Source organism: Ruditapes philippinarum, unplaced genomic scaffold (genome assembly GCF_026571515.1).
Source record: "Ruditapes philippinarum isolate M1 unplaced genomic scaffold, ASM2657151v2 ctg894_1_1_1_1, whole genome shotgun sequence".
Classification (NCBI taxonomy): domain Eukaryota; kingdom Metazoa; phylum Mollusca; class Bivalvia; order Venerida; family Veneridae; genus Ruditapes; species Ruditapes philippinarum.
In genome coordinates, this window is record NW_026863751.1 from 112,995 (window position 1) to 131,079 (window position 18,085).

The 18,085-nt window shown below is 30.2% G+C and overlaps 2 protein-coding genes across 3 annotated transcripts in view; one reads left to right on the forward strand and one right to left on the reverse strand.

Annotated features, from left to right (window-relative positions):
• Positions 1-427, reverse strand: part of LOC132723228 (mitogen-activated protein kinase kinase kinase 5-like) — a 76,416-nt gene extending 75,989 nt beyond the window's left edge. The window contains exon 1 of the mRNA XM_060707905.1: positions 295-427. The gene's annotated coding sequence lies outside the window, so the exon portion shown is untranslated. The remainder of the gene's footprint in view (positions 1-294) is intronic.
• Positions 428-558: 131 nt separating this feature from the next.
• Positions 559-17,819, forward strand: LOC132723229 (homogentisate 1,2-dioxygenase-like). Of its 2 annotated transcripts, none has more exons than XM_060707906.1 (16): positions 559-673; positions 3,466-3,537; positions 4,138-4,226; positions 5,064-5,169; positions 5,428-5,487; positions 7,204-7,295; positions 7,837-7,871; positions 8,019-8,098; positions 8,624-8,723; positions 9,201-9,322; positions 10,612-10,716; positions 11,680-11,806; positions 12,105-12,157; positions 12,581-12,709; positions 12,989-13,136; positions 14,438-17,819. In XM_060707906.1, exons 1-16 carry the CDS (start codon positions 656-658, stop codon positions 14,464-14,466), a joined length of 1,365 nt encoding a protein of 454 aa, XP_060563889.1. In that variant the 5' UTR covers positions 559-655; the 3' UTR covers positions 14,467-17,819. The 2 variants fall into 2 exon arrangements, with proteins under 2 accessions (XP_060563889.1, XP_060563890.1); XM_060707907.1 differs by lacking the exon at positions 14,438-17,819 and adding an exon at positions 13,907-14,025.
• The last annotated feature ends 266 nt before the right edge of the window (positions 17,820-18,085 follow it).

Genomic DNA, 18,085 nt, shown 5'->3' on the forward strand with positions numbered 1-18,085 from the left:
TTAAGTTAACAATATTCTGTGATAATTATAATTTTGACTATTGTAGTCTTAACCTGAAATGTGATTTTATTAATTTATTCATTTGCTTCTTTTTTAAATACATTTATCCTATGCCTCATCTGATCTCAGTCATTAACTAAATTTGTTTTATTTATTATTAATATGAAATGATATTTTAATTTGGATAAACTGTTATTTTATATATATATTTATTTATATATATATCTTATTATGTAACTGTGATCTATGTTGTTGCTAAAATAAAATAATATAATGTAATATGTTATTACTTACATAAATTAGTCTTTTCCCAATATAAATTAAGAAAACACATCCCTTAATACCAAGAAATGTCCAAATAAATGCAAATTATGCATTGACAGGTGCTGTTTTCTGTTTTTCCAAGAAGAATGTCAAGGTCAGATTTGACTGGTTTTAACATTGCTGAAATTCTTTTTATTTTACTTTACAAAAACTAAATGTTATCATTAAACTTCAGCCTAAATTGACAAAAGCAGGATTATGCAACATTATTTCAAAAAAAAAAAACTATATTTTAAAAAAAGAAAAATAAACCTATTGATAGACTGTGCATAATATTGAATTAACCCAAAGAAGATTTTTTGATGCAAAGTGTTAAGTCAAAAGTGTAAACATGACGAAAGAATTGAAGGTAATTTTACAGAAATGCTTGCAATTTAATCATATTTTTTGAAAATAGCTTGTGTTTATCGTTTCATTAAAGTCGTTTGATATGTTTTCAATCGTCATGAGTTGCTGTCAACGGTAAATCAATAAGGTATTTGTGTTTTTCTGCAGAAATAAACAGAGATGACCTATTTTCATGACATTTCAATGTCATTGCTCAGATATTCTTTCATTTAGTAGTGTGTGCATCAAATGCAATTATGTTAAGGATATGGCTTTTCTGTATTAACTGAAACAACTAAATCGACCAACCAACAAACGAAAGTATATTTAAAAGTAAAAGTCCACGTGGAGGTGTGATAATTTTACTTGATCTGATTGGCTAATACACATTTGTATGTAGATGTTGCAAATGTCAATATCAATTTGAAAAACCCCTGTTTGATTTTCCTATGTTGTACCATATAAAATATATTTCAATAAAATATATTTCAAAATTGATATTTTACTTTGTTTGGATTCAAATTACAGCCAATAAACTTGGAAAACTTGAGGCACAGTTGCACAACATGTGACATTATTCAGAAATCTTGATGTTTGTAGTTATGCCTCTTTGATGTCTAAATTGCATGTTAAGTATCATGATTTTAAAATTTGTATGGTGTCTTCATTGAACTTGGAATAGTTGATTATTATATTATATGGCAAGAATCAGTTGTATTCTCCTGAAAGCAATTTAAAAGTTACATGTATACTGGCGCCTCGTATATCCGCGGTACTTATCACTTTATATATGTACGTTTTAACTATTTTTTTTATAAATGCTTCAAAGTAGAATGAAAAAAAATATCAGTGTGAAACTTTTCATATTTCACATACTGATGGGTTATAACTAGTAGACAGCCCCTATTGATTTTGAGGTCAAAGGTCAAGGACACAGGGGTCTTAAATATTGGAATGGTTTCCACTCATTATCTTTAAAACTATTTATTGCAAAGTCTTCATATTTAACATACTGATTAGTCATTAGAGTACATGTAGATGACTCTTATTAATTTTGGGGTCAATAGGTCATAGGTAACGTCATAGGGGCCTTAAATAATAAATGTCAGGCTGGTTTCCGCTCATTATCTTGAAAATTATTTATCGCAAAGACTTCATCTTTCACATATTGATTGGTCATATGTAGTAGATGACCATTCACTTAGGTCAAGGTCACATGGGCCTTGAATGTAAGAATAGTGTCTGCACATTATCTTGAAAACTATTTATCACAAGGTCTTCAAATTTCACATATTGATTAGTCATATGTAGTAGCCTGGAACCCCGTTGTATCGATCTATTAACCCATTAATCACAACTGCAGTTAAAAACATTAAATTTCCCTGAATCTTTATTTTGTATCATTTATTTTGATTCTTTTGTCATAAATATTACATGGCAAACATCACTGATATATAGTTTTTAGCTTTGGAATATACGATTATTTACAGACATGTCAAACAGGTTGAAGAATTAGGTCACGCCATTATATCGATGCATTGTGAGAATCGCTCATTAAGTCAAAGTTTTGGAAGTCTGACCCATCTTTATGCTACATTTTTCAGTCAATTAGAATCAAAGATGTCTGTTTTAAAATGTCAGCATAAATTTAGGAACTTTCAACAGACAGTAAATGTGTTTTTAATAAGAACACACTATTTATAAGTCCATTTATTATCTACAAAGTCTGACGGTACTGGAAACCTGTTTTTGACCATTTTTACGGCACAAAACAAATGCGAAAGATTTTCGTGACACTTTTGTAAATGTAAGCAATCAGTAGCTACGGCATTTTGCAAAAAAATCGAAAGATTTGTAAATAGATCGATACAATGAATAGCACGATACAATGGGGTTCCACTATACATGACCCGTATTGATTTTTGGGTCAATAGTTCAAAGGTCAAAGTCACAGGATTTTAAATGTCAGAATGGTTTCCGCTAATTATTTTGAATGAAAAGTATTTATCATTAATTAGTCTTTATATTTCACAAATTGATTGGTTATAACAAGTAGATGACCTCTATCAATTTTGGGGTCTTTAGGTCAAAGGTCAAGGTCACAGAGACCTTACATGTCAGAATGGTTTCCACTTATTATCTTCAAAACAACTCATTTTATCAAGTCTTTGTGTTAAATATTTTGATTGATCATCACTAGTAGATGACCCTTATTAATTTTTAGGTCACTAGGTCAAAGGTCAAGGTCGCAATAAGCTTGATTGTTAAAATGGTTTCCTCTTATTCACATGACACCAATTAGTTACCAAGTCTTTATATATATTGCACATATTGATTGGTCATAACTTAACACTTCCATGTATCCATTTGATTTATGGCATGTTTCTATAACAAAACTATCAATATTATGACTGAAAGGGCTTGAAAGGGGGGGGGGCATATGTGTCATTCTACATTTCTTGTTTGAAAATTGCTTTTTATTTTAGACCTTTTAGTACAATAGAAAACTATCAAAGGTATTAGCACTTACATGGAAGAGTTGATTTTTAATTATATAATAAATATATGACAATACACTAAATTGTGAGACAAGGGGCAATATCCTGAAAGTAGTATTTTTAGGAATTAAGCTCTTTTTATTTGTCAAATATTTTTGTAAAAATTGACATAAGCCATCAAATATATTGTACTAAATCTTAGCATACTTGGTAACAATCAGTCAACATTCACCTTTTTAGTGTTATTTCTGATTAGTTGAAAATGTTTATATAACTCTATTGTGTTTTTTTTGTATCACACCTTGTTTTACTACAGTACATGTCAGGATTTGGCAATGAGTTTGCCTCAGAGGATCCACGATGCCCTGGAGCTTTACCTAAAGGACAGGTGAGGCATAATTATATATTATTGCATTTAACTGTACTGAGATAAATTGAATGAAAAGTATGTAAACCAAGTTCACCAAAGATATACTTAATATAAAGGAAATGTTATATGTAGATGTATGCAATATGATATTGATATAATCATATTGATTCACAATGTATAAAAACAGTAATTGCAGTGTTTTAGCTGGAAATATAAAATCACCAATATAAGATGTAATAGTGGATTTTGTATAATATTATTCCTATTATTGTCAACAAAGAAAGTGATTTAAATCATTTTCAACCAATTTTCATAATACTTGGAAAGACAACATTAACATAACATTTTAACCTTTGTGCTGAATTCAATTGCAGAGAGGTCAAGTTTAGTTATCTTGCAAGGTGTCTAAAGATAATAGGTTTTCCCTAATTCAAATTTTAAAAATTTTGGAGAATTACTGTTTATTATGATTTATTCAAGTAGAGAGATAAAAATCTTTTGCAAAGTGCAAATGAATAAATAAGACAATTTTACCTCTGTTGTTTCATTTAAGAATAAGTCAACAAAACGAGCAAAATATAATACTCTTGCTGTTTCAATTATGATTATATGTTTCAGAACAACCCACAAAAGTGTCCATATGGATTATATGCTGAACAGTTGTCTGGAACAGCATTTACAGCACCAAGAAATGCTAATGAAAGAAGGTAGATAAATTATAATGCCTAAAAAAATGCTTATTTAAGATTGACTGTTGTTACTGGTTTATTGCTATTTGTAAAAATATATCAGTAACTCAAAAAGTTTCTGTTTATAGTAAAAAGGAGATGATTCAAAGAGTGACTGGCCAAGTTCAGTTTTAATAAAGGTTTATACTGAAATAATTTATCTTATGAAATAGTATACATGTATAGAAATTAATTAATACAAGTCTATGATAAAGAAATTGCTTCCTCCTGCTGAATTTTTTAAATGTAACTAAGTATTGCACTGAAGCATACCTTAATGTTTGATATTGACTTCTTTGTAGTTTAGAATTGTCTAGTATTGCATCATAAGTAAATCATTGAAGAAGCAGCATTGCCTAGTAGTTAACACATTGGTCAAGTAATCTAAGGATCGCTAGCTGAAAAGGTTAAAAAATTTTAAGGGGCAAGCCATTTTCCCATAAACAAGAAACTTGACACTCATTTCTCAGTACTAATTGTTTCCAGGAACAGATTCGAGGCTGCGTCTTATAAGCTACACTATAAAATTCAAATAAATACTAAATAAAATGATACAAGTGGAACAAACAATCAACACAGGATAAGTTTTAAGGTCTATCAAAATATTAATGATGATAACCAACACTTCGACTCTCATGAGTCTTCATCATGGTTATAAAAAAAACACTGTATAAACTGAGTAAAATCATCATATTTATAAACCTATAATCTGATTATAACCTGAATTCATGTTAGAATCCCAATACTTATTCTTTACCAGTAAAAGTTTTAAACAGGAAAATTCTAATGAAATACTATCACATTTTATTTATTCAGCTGGCTGTACAGGATACGACCATCAGCACTTCATAAACCATTTGAGAAGGCAGACCGTGGCCATATGACAGATGACTGGAACACTGTACATCCAAACCCTAATCAGGTAATACTTTTGTTGGATTTTCATTGTAAAAGTTGGTGAAAAATTTAAATTATAGATAAATTTTCATTGTTTATAATATTATAGGGGGAAAATGATTTGATATTAAAATTTTACTTTATTAAATTATTTTTTTTAAATTATTAACTTTTTCATTTGCTTGTTTTATTAACAAAAATATATTCAATGTTCTTATTGAGAAATGAAAAGAGGAATAAAAAAAACAATAAAACATTACCTTTCTTTGAATTGATTCTATAGTTAAGATGGCTTCCATTTGACATTCCTGCCAAGAAAGAAAAAACACAGGATTTTGTGCAGGTAAATTAACAGAGAATTAGCAAATCTTGGATGTAGATTTAGATTTAGAATTCATGTTTGAAAATATATTACTTTTAACACCAACAATAACTTGTATTGACAATGAGTAATGCATTTGCATTTTCAATTAAAATATACTTTTTGAATTTGAGGGATTTTATTATCAAGTAATGCAATATAACAGTCAACTGTATATAAAAGTATTTATCGTTTATGTTTTATATACAATATACAAAACATCGAGAAATAAACCAAAAATTCCAAATGGACTAAATTATAAAGTATTGTTTGATTTATAATGTGTTACATGAATATTAATATGTTTGTCTATTATCTTATTTTTATCAACACTGTCTAATAGACATCTGTATCACTACTATTGATCGATTTTAATTCATGTATCAGCTTTATTTATAACATAAATATTTGTTTCTACATGTTATCATACTTTTGCGCTTGTTCCGTTATGACATCGCTTCGGTAATTTTATTAACCAGGTTTTCAATTTTGAAAATCCTGGTTATTAGATTGGGGTATGGCGGGCGGATGGGCGGATGGGCGGGCGGGGCGTCAAACGAAATTGTGTCCGCTCTGTAACTCTTCAACCCTTTGAAGAATTTTGATGAAACTTCAGACAAATGTTTACCACATCAAGATGACGTGCAGAACGCATGTTCCGCATGGCTGGCTCCAAGGTCAAGGTCACAGTGACATTAACATTGAAAATCCTGTCCGCTCTGTAACTCTTCAACCCTTTGAAGAATTTTGATGAAACTTCAGACAAATGTTTACCACATCAAGATGACGTGCAGAACGCATGTTCCGCATGGCTGGCTCCAAGGTCAAGGTCACAGTGACATTAACATTGAAAATCCTGTTTACATGATTTTAACTTGATTTGGCAGTCAAAGGTCATATCATCTTTGGAGGTAATTTAAAAAAGATATGATATATTATACATGTCTACTTTGTAACTTGTTTTTCATTATACAGAATTATCAATATAATTATAGTGAACAAATTCTTCTGTGCTGAACTCGTCCTACATTTCTCAACGGATTTTGTTCAAACTTTCACAGAAGCTTTGTCATCAAGCACCCTGGCACATATTGTCGGTGTTTTGTGATTGGATAGTTTTTGACCTAATTATGGCCCTTTGTTTTTTTCCTTATACATAATATTATAGTGAACACTTCTTCAGTGGCAATTCCTCCTACATTATTCATGTTTTACATTGCACATAGTTACATTGTTTGTTGCTTGTATTTGTATTTCAAATACAACATATTTATCTACAATGGTGATAATTGAAAACCTGGTTTCATGGCATTGCCATGTTTCTTGTTATGTTTTGCACTGATGAAGGCATATAGCCGAAACGTTGGGAATAAATAATAACTGAATGTTCGTGTTTGTGTGGCTTGCCTGTTTATTATATACAATTTACACATACATGTTCAGGCTACAATTTTATGATTCACATAAAAAAAGTGTCATGTCCATAGTTTTAAAATTAAGTTAATATAATTGCAGTATTTTTAGCTTTAACCTTCTGTCTTAATCAGGTAATTTGTTTCATGTTGGGGATAGAAATTTTACTTATGTGTAGTTAAGAAATTCAAGCAAAGTAAAAGTGTTTTTGGTTTATTTCTCGATGTTTGATTATACTTTGATAATGTTCTAACTTTTAATGTTCATTAAATTGTATATTGTCAGGGTTTATCAACAATCTGTGGAGCTGGAGAACCGATGTCAAGACACGGGGCAGCTATCTATATATTCACATGTAACTCTCCTATGGGAAACAAGTATGTAATATAATGTATAATACAGTTTTTTCTGGATAACTAAGCAGTTATTACTTTTCTGGATAACTACCCAGTAATTACTTTTCTGGATAACTAGCCAGTAATTTCTTTTCTGGATAACTAACCAGTAATTATTTTTTGGGATAACTAACCAGTAATTACTTTTCTGGATAACTAACCAGTAATTACTTTTCTGGATAACTAACCAGTAATTACTTTTCTGGATAACTAACCAGTAATTACCAATTTCCTCGGCAAGAGATGGATTAGTTATCCCATATTATTCACTAGTAAAATGACCATTATATTCAATGTCTGAGATCAACTGTAATAGAAAAATATCACCTTGCCTAAGGATTACCCTTGTATTATATATCCAATTCTTTCCCTTTTAAGCTAATTAGGCAAACAAAAAAAAAAGGTTCTTGTTAAAACATATCTCGAAAAGTGAATGGTTTTTTAACAATCATATTTATATACAATGTAATTTTGTTAAAATCTCCATGTTTTATGAGGTGTAATATTATTTTTTCTATTTTAGGTGTTTTTACAGTGCTGATGGAGATTTTTTGATTGGTATGTTATTTATGTAATTTTAAAAGAAATTTTAATTGAAAAAAAGGTTTAATTAAAGTGAATATTGTGAAAGCATTTAAGTTGTGTTCAAGTGTAATGACTTGCATTTGTGTTACCACATGGTGATATTTGTACATATATTTTCAGTTCCACAACAGGGTAGCCTTTTTATAACAACAGAGTTTGGAAGGATGTTAGTGGAGCCCAATGAAATATGTGTCATACAGGTGAGTTCTTACACATGGCATAAATTATTGACATGATTAAAGTTATATGGTACATGTACTTGGTGTTCTAATGAGAGGTTTGTCAAGTTTGTACAATTCCAAGTTTGAGGGGGATGACCCGACCCTCTTATACCCATGACGGTGTTAATAAACGGGGTTAACCAGTAAAAAGTTTGTTCAATTTATGGAATACTTTTGTTTTATATAATTATGATGTTGCTGGGTTATACAAGGTCAAACAGCAGTACTGTGATCCAGATATCAAATCAATCAATGTTTATATTGATTTCAACAGGCTATATGTATTCATAAATCCTAAAACCAATCTGTATAAAGATTTTATAATTCAGTAACTTTATTTGTCTTCCTCAATATTTTGACGATGTGCAAATGAATATATACATAGTCACAGCATCAGTTAGCTATAAGTAAGAATAGCTAAGTGTAATAGTCAGTGTATAGTATGTAAAGCAGGTAAATGTGAAAGATTAATTATGTTACATATTTAATGTTATATATTTACAGCAAGGAATGCGCTTTAATGTCTCTGTAACTGGACCATCTAGAGGATATATGCTGGAAGTGTTTGATGGTCATTTTCAACTCCCTGATCTAGGACCAATTGGTGGGTTAATTTTGAACTTGTGTGCTATTATATATCTTTTAAAGTATCATGAATGAATGTTATCTGTGGTTTATGAATATGTTATCCGTGGTTAAATAAACACAATTAGAATCTTATTATTACACATGTAACTGTTACCTTCCATATTTGTTATCGATTAAGGTATCATTAAATTCTAGCTTTCATCAATATAAATGTAATTAGATACCAAAATCTTCCATGGGCAAATTTGATTTTAAATTCAGTTTGTCTGCAGCTTCACCTGTTGAAAAGAAACATGAGGCAAAAGAAGTTAAAGCCTGTCACCTGTTGTTAGAAAATGACCTGCGTCCCCACTGAATAAGTCAGTTAAATATTTTTGAAGTTGATGCCATTTTGCGAAAAAGAATATCAATGCAATGAAACAAAGTATGTCATCCATTCCAGTACTATGGCAATTAAGTTTTTTAAAACATATTTGATGAATTATTTGTACAGGTGCTAATGGTCTTGCCAATCCCAGGGATTTCCTTACCCCCGAGGCATGGTATGAGGACAAGGAAGTGAAGGAATATCAGGTCATCAGTAAATACCAGGGACATTTATTCAAAGCTGTACAGGTCTGTGACATTCATTGTACCTGTCTACTGCTATGTATAGAATTGTTATAGTAAATAAATTTACTTTTAATATTTTTATTCTTTGAAAATATTGAATTTCTGTCTCTTATTATATGCCCGAAAGAATTTCGGACATATTATGTTATACCCCCTGGCGTCTGTTCGTGGGTCCGTCCGTCCATCGGTCCGAGCAAACATTCAATATTTATGAGCTTCATTCCGTAGTAAAGTAAAGAACAAAAACTCATAAAATTCAAATTAAGAGCTATTTTTTTGTTTTAATGAGCTAATTTTGCTTATGGACGTTGGTCCAGGTGGTGTTTATGAGCTGATTTGCCTCATAAACATCAAAAGTTGGTACGTATGTCCGTCCGTTAGCAATTTGGTTTCCGGAGCATAACTTAAGTTCCATTTGGCCCACAATATTCAAATTTTATAGGATGATTGTCCATATTGGGTATAAGACCCCTATTGATTTTGGGGTCATATGGTCAAAGGTCAAGGTCACTATGACCTTAAAACTGAAAACAGTTTCCTGAGCATAACTTAAGTTCCATGTGGCCTACAGTGTTCAAACTTCATAGGATGATTGGCCATATTGGGTAGAAGACCCCTATTGATTTTGGGGTCACAAGGTCAAAGGTCAAGGTCACTATGACCTTTAAACTGAAAACAGTTTCCGGAGCATAACTTAAGTTCTATTTGGCCCACAGTGTTCAAACTACATAGGATGATTGTTCATATTTGGTAGAAGACCCCTATCGATTTTGGGGTCACAAGGTCAAAGGTCAAGGCCACTATTAACTTAAAACTAAAAACAGTTTCCGGAGCATAACTTAAGTTCCATTTGGCCCACAGTGTTCAAACTTTATAGGATGATTGTCCATATTGGGTAGAAGACCCCTATTGATTTTGGGGTCACAAGGTCAAAGGTCAAGGTCACTATTTCTTAGAAATTGAAAACAGTTTCTTGGGCATAATTAAGTTAAGTTCTATTTGGACCACAATATTGAAACTTCAAAGGAGGATTATTACTTAAAGGAGGTAATACTTTATTTTACTCCCATGTATTACAAATGCTTCATCTTTACTAAAAAAAATCACTTTCGGGCATATAATGCTCCGCCTAGTGGTGCTCTTGTTTTTATATTATTTCTGAATTGTATCTTCTTATAAAGTATTGTTTTTAGATAAGAAAGTGTATGATTTCATTATTGGTGGAAGATTAAGATACAAATGCAACTTTTTGAGTAGATAGTTAACAGTTATGTTATGGTTTTTGTTTTCAGGATCACTCTCCATTTGATGTGGTAGCATGGCATGGAAACTATGCACCTTACAAATATAACCTGAAAAACTTTATGGTTATCAACTCTGTGGCCTTTGATCATGCTGTAAGTTTCAATTAAACTGCAACTGTCTGCTTTTACTATGAAGGGTTTATTTGATATCTACATCAAACTAATATTAAGCAATAAACCACCAGGTTATACTTTATGTTTGTGCAAGCTGATCTGGCCATATATTTGTAGACTGTATGTGACTATTAAACATTCTTCATACAGGTTTGTCATGTTAATGAAGTATAACATAAATTATTATCTTGGTAAGACTTGTTTCACTTTTATTAAAAGCTAAGATAAATAGATATATCGGTACAATCATATATAAGATTAAGTAATATTGGTAGGGGTGAATAAATGCATGTGTACTTTAAAAAATGTTTAGATCCCAGATCAAAATATTTAAAAAGTATATCTGATTAGAACTTTATCTGCAGCAATAATAATGTACTAGTATTGTAATACATAATGATAATTAATCAACTTACCATTATCTAACATTGTAACAGAGCTGGTAGAACTAACACTGTATATTGAAATCTTATAGTCATGTGATATGTCAATGTTATAATGTACTTTTCTGGTTTAAGGTACTGAACTCTAAATGGCAGTCGGCCACTTGCTGAGAATTACAGGGAATCTTGTTAGTATTGGTTAGATATCCAGGAAGCTGAATAGATTGGCCAGACTGCTGAGATATAAAAACCCAAAACCAGTTATTGATTTATTTCTGTTTACATGTATATTATATATATATATATATATATATATATATATATATATTTATTGAAAGAACTTTATCATGTCCATGTTTGATAACAGATAAATTACAAAAGTTTACTACTCACCGCAGCTGGAAGAAATGTTAGTGTTTTGTTATATCCATAGAAAAAGATATAACCAATATTTCAGGTGTATTCTGCATGTAATAAACTTCAGAATGTATTATTATCCCTCTGGCATTTACTCATGTCTCTTAATTAAATTATAATATAGAAATGTGAATAATTCCAGGATCCATCAATATTTACTGTGTTAACATGTCAGTCAACAAAGCCAGGAGTAGCTATAGCAGACTTTGTGATATTTCCACCACGATGGGGAGTAGCAGATCACACCTTCCGTCCTCCATATTATCACAGTATGTATATAGGTCAACTACCATAAAGCTGCACTATCATTCATATTAGCACCTTCAACTTGATCTTTATGAAATGGACATACCTTTCAATTTGAAACTTTCTGGTATTAATTAACGAGGTTCCAATAAATGTAAAATTGAGCAGCCATCGTTATAAAATCTGGTAGGATTGCATAAATGTGTAAGGCTAGCCTGGTGGCATTGGCGATTTATGAGTACATGTAATAATGTCTGCATTGAGTGCATTTAATTACACATTTGGGTTGAAGTAAACTAGTCCTTTTAATGTATTTTTCAGGAAACTGCATGAGTGAGTTTATGGGACTAATACTTGGGAAATATGAAGCAAAGGTTTGTTAAAAAATAAAATATGATCTTTAAATAACACAAGAACTTTGAAATGGTTATACGAAGAACATTCTATGATGATGTCAGGATTTTTCTGTTATCATATTCAAAATATATCAATATCATTAAAAAAAATTAATGAAATTCGATTATGTAGTTTTCATTTTATGTCTATATGTAATCAAAGCAACCGCCTTTAAGAAGCATTCAAAGACTTGTGAATTATTTATTTATTGTTACTTTATTTTCAGTTTTCATATATGTACCAATTTCTTGTGCAACAAGTGTGTTAGTAGTCATGCCCGTAAAGTCAAAATAGATGCACCCACCACCAGTTTTATCAGGTGTTACTGTAGCCACTTGTTTCACCAGTATCACTGATGGAAACCAATATCACTTTTAAGAGTCAATATTTGTTTGTTATAGGAGAGTGGTTTCTTACCGGGAGGTTGTACATTACACAGCATGATGACACCACATGGTCCAGATGCCACATGTTTTGAGAAAGCTTCTACAGAGGAGTTGAACCCAGTCCGTGTGGCTGAAGGCACACAGGTAATCTTTAGTTTTGGTGATTGATATTATTTTCAACAGATATCATTTTATTTTGAATTCCCATCTTTTCTTTAATAAACATATGACTTGTAAGAAATCTGAGGTTTCAACATTTCTAATTATGTTAAATGAAGATAATTTTAGTTGTTGGTTACATTATTCTGCTAATTGCCTCATCATATCAAGTTCCTGTGTGTAAAAAAAAGTGGCAATGATAGGAGAACAATATTGGTGCATTTAAAAATAAATAACATCTGTTTTTATAAAACCATTTATCAGGCATTCATGTTTGAATCATCTCTAAGTTGGAGGGTGACTGAGTGGGGCAACAAAACTAAGGTGGATGAGACATATTATACCTGCTGGCAGCCATTAAAGAAACATTTCACACCTGGTGAAGCTTCACCTGGACAGAGCAAGACTGAAGGTAGGTTTTACTACATGTTATCAAATTAAGGTAGTCTTACTGTAATGCTTTCCCGCCAAAAAAATCTAACATCGGCCAATATCGTAGCAAATCGGTTATTTCCTGAAGATTATTTTTTTCAAAAATTTTGGGCATTAGATTATTTACAAACACATATCATTTATATCGTTTTGTACTAAATTCAGGTTATAAATGGTTAAAAAATATTGAATACAGAAGATTGTGAAAAGTAGCATTCCGGAATGACCGATTAATTACGATATTGGCCGATGTTAGAAATTTTTTGGCGGGAAAGCATTAGAGTAAGACTACCTTAAAGCACTTGGACAATAACCAGCATGAGTGAATAGTTCTTAGGATTACGCTCCTGAACTGCAAGAGTTCGGAAAAGTGTGAACTTTAAAAAGTGCAAAATATAAGATTTTCAAGATTTGTGAGTTTCTAACTTATATTCATGAATAATGGCAAGTACATGTACACATGTATGTGTCCAGTGTAGAGCCAGGCTTTGAAATGTGACTCTACTTTTGAATTTTAATAAATATATTTTAATAGGGATTTCAATGTACATGTTTCTTGTATTGTCAGAATTATTGATAATTTATTATAACTTAATCAAGTATATACTGAATGGAGAAAACAAGTTATGCATATTTGTTCAAATTTGAAATAAGTTTCTAGAAACTGAAATAAGTTGTGTTTAATAAGGAGTTGTTTTTTTTTCTGTATTTTTATTTTCAATTTACATATATATTTTTTTTTGTGCAAAGAAAGTTGATGTGATTAAATTTGGTAAGTTATTATCAGGCATGTCTGCTTAATACTTAATTTTAAGCTGCATAAATTATTTCAAGCTGTAAGATATATTGCATGTTTGATAATTTTTTTTTTTTTTTTTTTTGAAAAGTCATAATTTTATAAGCTTTGAAGTCAAGTAAATTACTATAACTTGTATGTGCATTCGTATTGACTTACTTTTATTTTTGTTTGTTTTTGTTTTTATCATATGTTTATCATTTTTTATGTTCAAAGGAAACTTAGCATATAATGTTATACCCCTGGTCACTTTGGTCCATTCATCAGCAATTTTGTTTGCTCTGTATCTTTTGAAAAGCATCGACTGAAGGCAGGAAATTGAAACTGTTGTGATTTTTCTTTGAATTTACTTGTAAACTTCTTTTATTTAGAAATATATTAAGGATAAAAGGAACATGAATGTCTCAGAAACAATGTTATTTTCGTCTTGAGAAACACTAATGAAATAAAATTATGTTATAAACTGTTTTGTTTTATTTTTTTAGGTCCACCAAGCAAGAAACAAAAGAAGTGATATGTGTATAGATACGTACAGTACTAAGTGGACCATACATCAGTGATAACATTAAATCTGTGACATTGAATACACAGCTTTACATTTCTTTGTGATATATATATTTTTTGAATTTGTGCTTCTAAAAAGGTGGTTGGAAACATGTGTTAAATATTGGCCATAAAATGCTCAAAATAATTATAAGAGAACTCATTCCCATATTGCCACATGAACAAATATTTTGGATAATAAATGTATGGAAAAAAATAGAATCAAGGAATGGTGAAAAGAGTTTGTTTTCTTACTTTTTACTTTTAATTAATTAATATTTTGTTATATATACTCACAATTGATAATGCTTTAAAGAACAAGCTTTTGCAATCAATTCATCATGGCATTATTGCTTAGGTTATGGGTTCATTATATGGATTGCCTATTTTGTTGTAATGATATAAATTAAATGAGTGGTGGGCCGAAGTTGATTTATCTTTTTAAAGGCACATTTTGCCTCAGATACAATTTTGTTTTCTTCTTGAGAAACACCAAACAGAAGCTTAATAATGTTGAAATAATGGTTTAAGTAAATGCTAGATGCTTGTCATCTGTAGAAAGTAGGGCTGAATGTGAAATAATGTGTCATAAAGAAGCAAAATGTAATCAAAGTAGTGTTTTGACTTCCATACAAAATACTAAATTACAATACTGTACTCATTACCAAAATGCAACAGGAGCAAAAGATGGTACAAATTTAAATTGCCAATAGGTAACTTTCTGGAAACTACAACAGGATACCAAAAATAAAAAGCTTTTGAAAAATAAAATCAAAAGCATTTCTGGTGCTGATTGGGCCTTTAAAGACTCAGACAATAGAATACAGGTTTATAGAAACCCTAGTGTTAATGTTTTTCATTCCTTTTCAAACTCACAAAGCTATGATTTTAATAATTGTGGCTTCCACCTGCTCAACATAAAGGGCAGAAGTTATTTTGAACTTTTTGTTATAGACCAGTGTGTAAATTGCATTTAAAACTGTTAGCGATATTAAGGGTTTGTGTGTAGAACACATTTTCTGTCACTGTTTATCAAGGAATTATGTATATATGTGTAAATATCTGTTATTACATTGAACAAATATATATTTTTAAATGTATGAATATAGAATTTGAAGGGCTTTATGTAAGATACATTAAACTCTTACACAAAGTTAATAAGAAGGTATTATGTTTTCAAACAAATGCACAGTATATAAAATACTGAACAATTAAATTGTTTCAGTTATTAATTTTTCTTTAAATCTGTTTGAGCAAAAGATCTCATAGTTTAAATGTTATGTTTTATTGAAGGTTGGATTCTCAATTTAAGATTATTCATAAAAGATGATAGTTTTGTAATAAATAAATAGACAGTTTTCATTACCGATAAGAATCTCAAGTCTATTAGTTCAGATTATGTTTTTATGCTTTACATGAAGGAGGTAGATCTAATTTTCAGTAAAATAAATCGCTGTTTATATTCCTATTTATTTTGTTTATTATCACAACATGATATTTTAAAGCTGCATGCCTCTAGATGAGCCAAAATATTTCAAGAACTTCAAACTTTAGAAAAATGTTCTAAGACTTTAAGCTAGATTCCAGTAATAATTTACATGTCATGTGCAATCTAGCACTGATTTTTCAGTGGTTATCACAAATTTTCCATATTTTGACCTCTTTTTGCTAATTTATATGGATTGCAATGTGTTGTTCACTATATAATACTTTACATTTTACATACATTTACAAAATTTTCATAAAAATCAACATGAATCTGGAGACATGCCACTTTAAAGTCTTTATTCATAAATGTACTTCATATGTTTTTAAATTGTACAATATATTAAGCTTTATAATGAGAGAGTGCTAAAGATAAGTTATAAAATTCCTGACTACCTGTCATAATGTGTTTTATCTGAAACAGTTTTTCCTCATTGCACAGTGTTGGGTCAATATTAAGGAAGGTTGTCAAATAATTTTGATCACATACCTTTTCTTTGAATGTTATTTTTTGTATCTGTGCCATTAATAAAGAAATAAAATGAAGTATCTGTGACTGCAACGGCATGGTTGTCATGCCCTTTTATTGTACATGTACTTTGTATGTAGATGGGAGTAATACCAGATGTAGATGTTTATTCTGAACAAGTGTCATTTAGTTGTTGTTAAATTTCTGCGGATGTGATGCATATACATAGTATGTAATTCTTTAAATATCCTTCAGAATGATAATTACTTACCATTAGAATCGCAGGTCTGTACCAGATAAACAGTTTACATATAGAACAGACTATTTCAGTATAACAACTATCATAATTTATGTGATTATGCAAATTCACTAAGTCATTAATGTATTATGTCAAATGCACACGTACAATCATTAGAGATGTCTAGTTTTGTTGTTGTTGACAGTCACATTAATTTAACATTTCAATAACATCATTTGAATTAGGTTGTACCTTTTAATTCTAAAAAATACAGGGAACATTTTTACAGATCATGTTTTTTTATCATGCATTATTTGTACATTATATATCATACCTTTAGGAAGACATGGTGTCAAGGCATACAGGGTGTTTTTTTAAAGGCCAAGACCTTTTAGTTGGTAGTTTGAAAGCTGGTAGTAATTAAATTTGTAAATAAAAAATGCTTGACCGTGCATTATAAGGTATAACTTGCATCACAGTATAACAGACATGAAACTTATTATTTGCAATCCAGATTAATTTGTACTAGTCAAATATTTTGAAAATAATTTTGACCATCACATTACTTTATGTAACTTATGTTAGGGTATTATTAAATATTTGAAAGTGACAAAGTTTGTCAACATTTGGGCATCCATTTGTTTAATGATATTCATGTAATAGGACCTCAGACTGTGAATAGGAAAATTATGTGTGCTTTTAGCTTGCATTTATTTCAGATTGTCTTTCAGCTTCATGGCCATTTACATTTTGTCTCTTGCATGTTGAACACAATAATCCCATAGGTAGACATTTTATTTTGAACCGATGTCATTAAATTGTTTGTAAATTTCTACTGATGGGTATACAATTGGTGCACTTAATTCTTTTCATCCTAAAGAATTATAGATCCCTTTATTACATTGTTAACCATAAAAATTAGCTGAATAAAGAAGATGTTTATACAAGGTAAAGTTATGATATTTTACATTATATTGTATAACAGAATATTTCAGTTTTACAATTATCATAATATATGAGATTATTACGATTTTTAAAGTCAGCTGTGTTTTACAAAGTCATATCTTATTGTGCTTCATCATTTGTTAATGATATACATGTATGCATTTAAAAAAAAATAAAGGTGTGCTTTTACCTCATCTTTTTATTGTTTTGTGATGGTCTTTTTCTTTAACATACTTTACAAATGATTATGCCATTACATAGATGGATGACATTGTTTCTAATATAAACCAGATGTTGTATATCTTGATATATGTTCTATATAAAAGAGTAACACAAATAGATTGCAAGGTTGTTATATGTAATGTTGCTGCAGCAAACATTTCTGATGATAGTCTTTATAAAGTGAATTGCAATAATATATATCTACCATATGTTGCGCTGTTACGGTTATAC

Coding starts and splice junctions, on each gene's coding strand:
- LOC132723229 (XM_060707906.1), top strand. Junction 5,170..5,427: donor TACATCCAAACCCTAATCAG/GTAATACTTTTG, acceptor TTGATTCTATAG/TTAAGATGGCTTCCATTTGA. Junction 8,724..9,200: donor CCCTGATCTAGGACCAATTG/GTGGGTTAATTT, acceptor TTATTTGTACAG/GTGCTAATGGTCTTGCCAAT.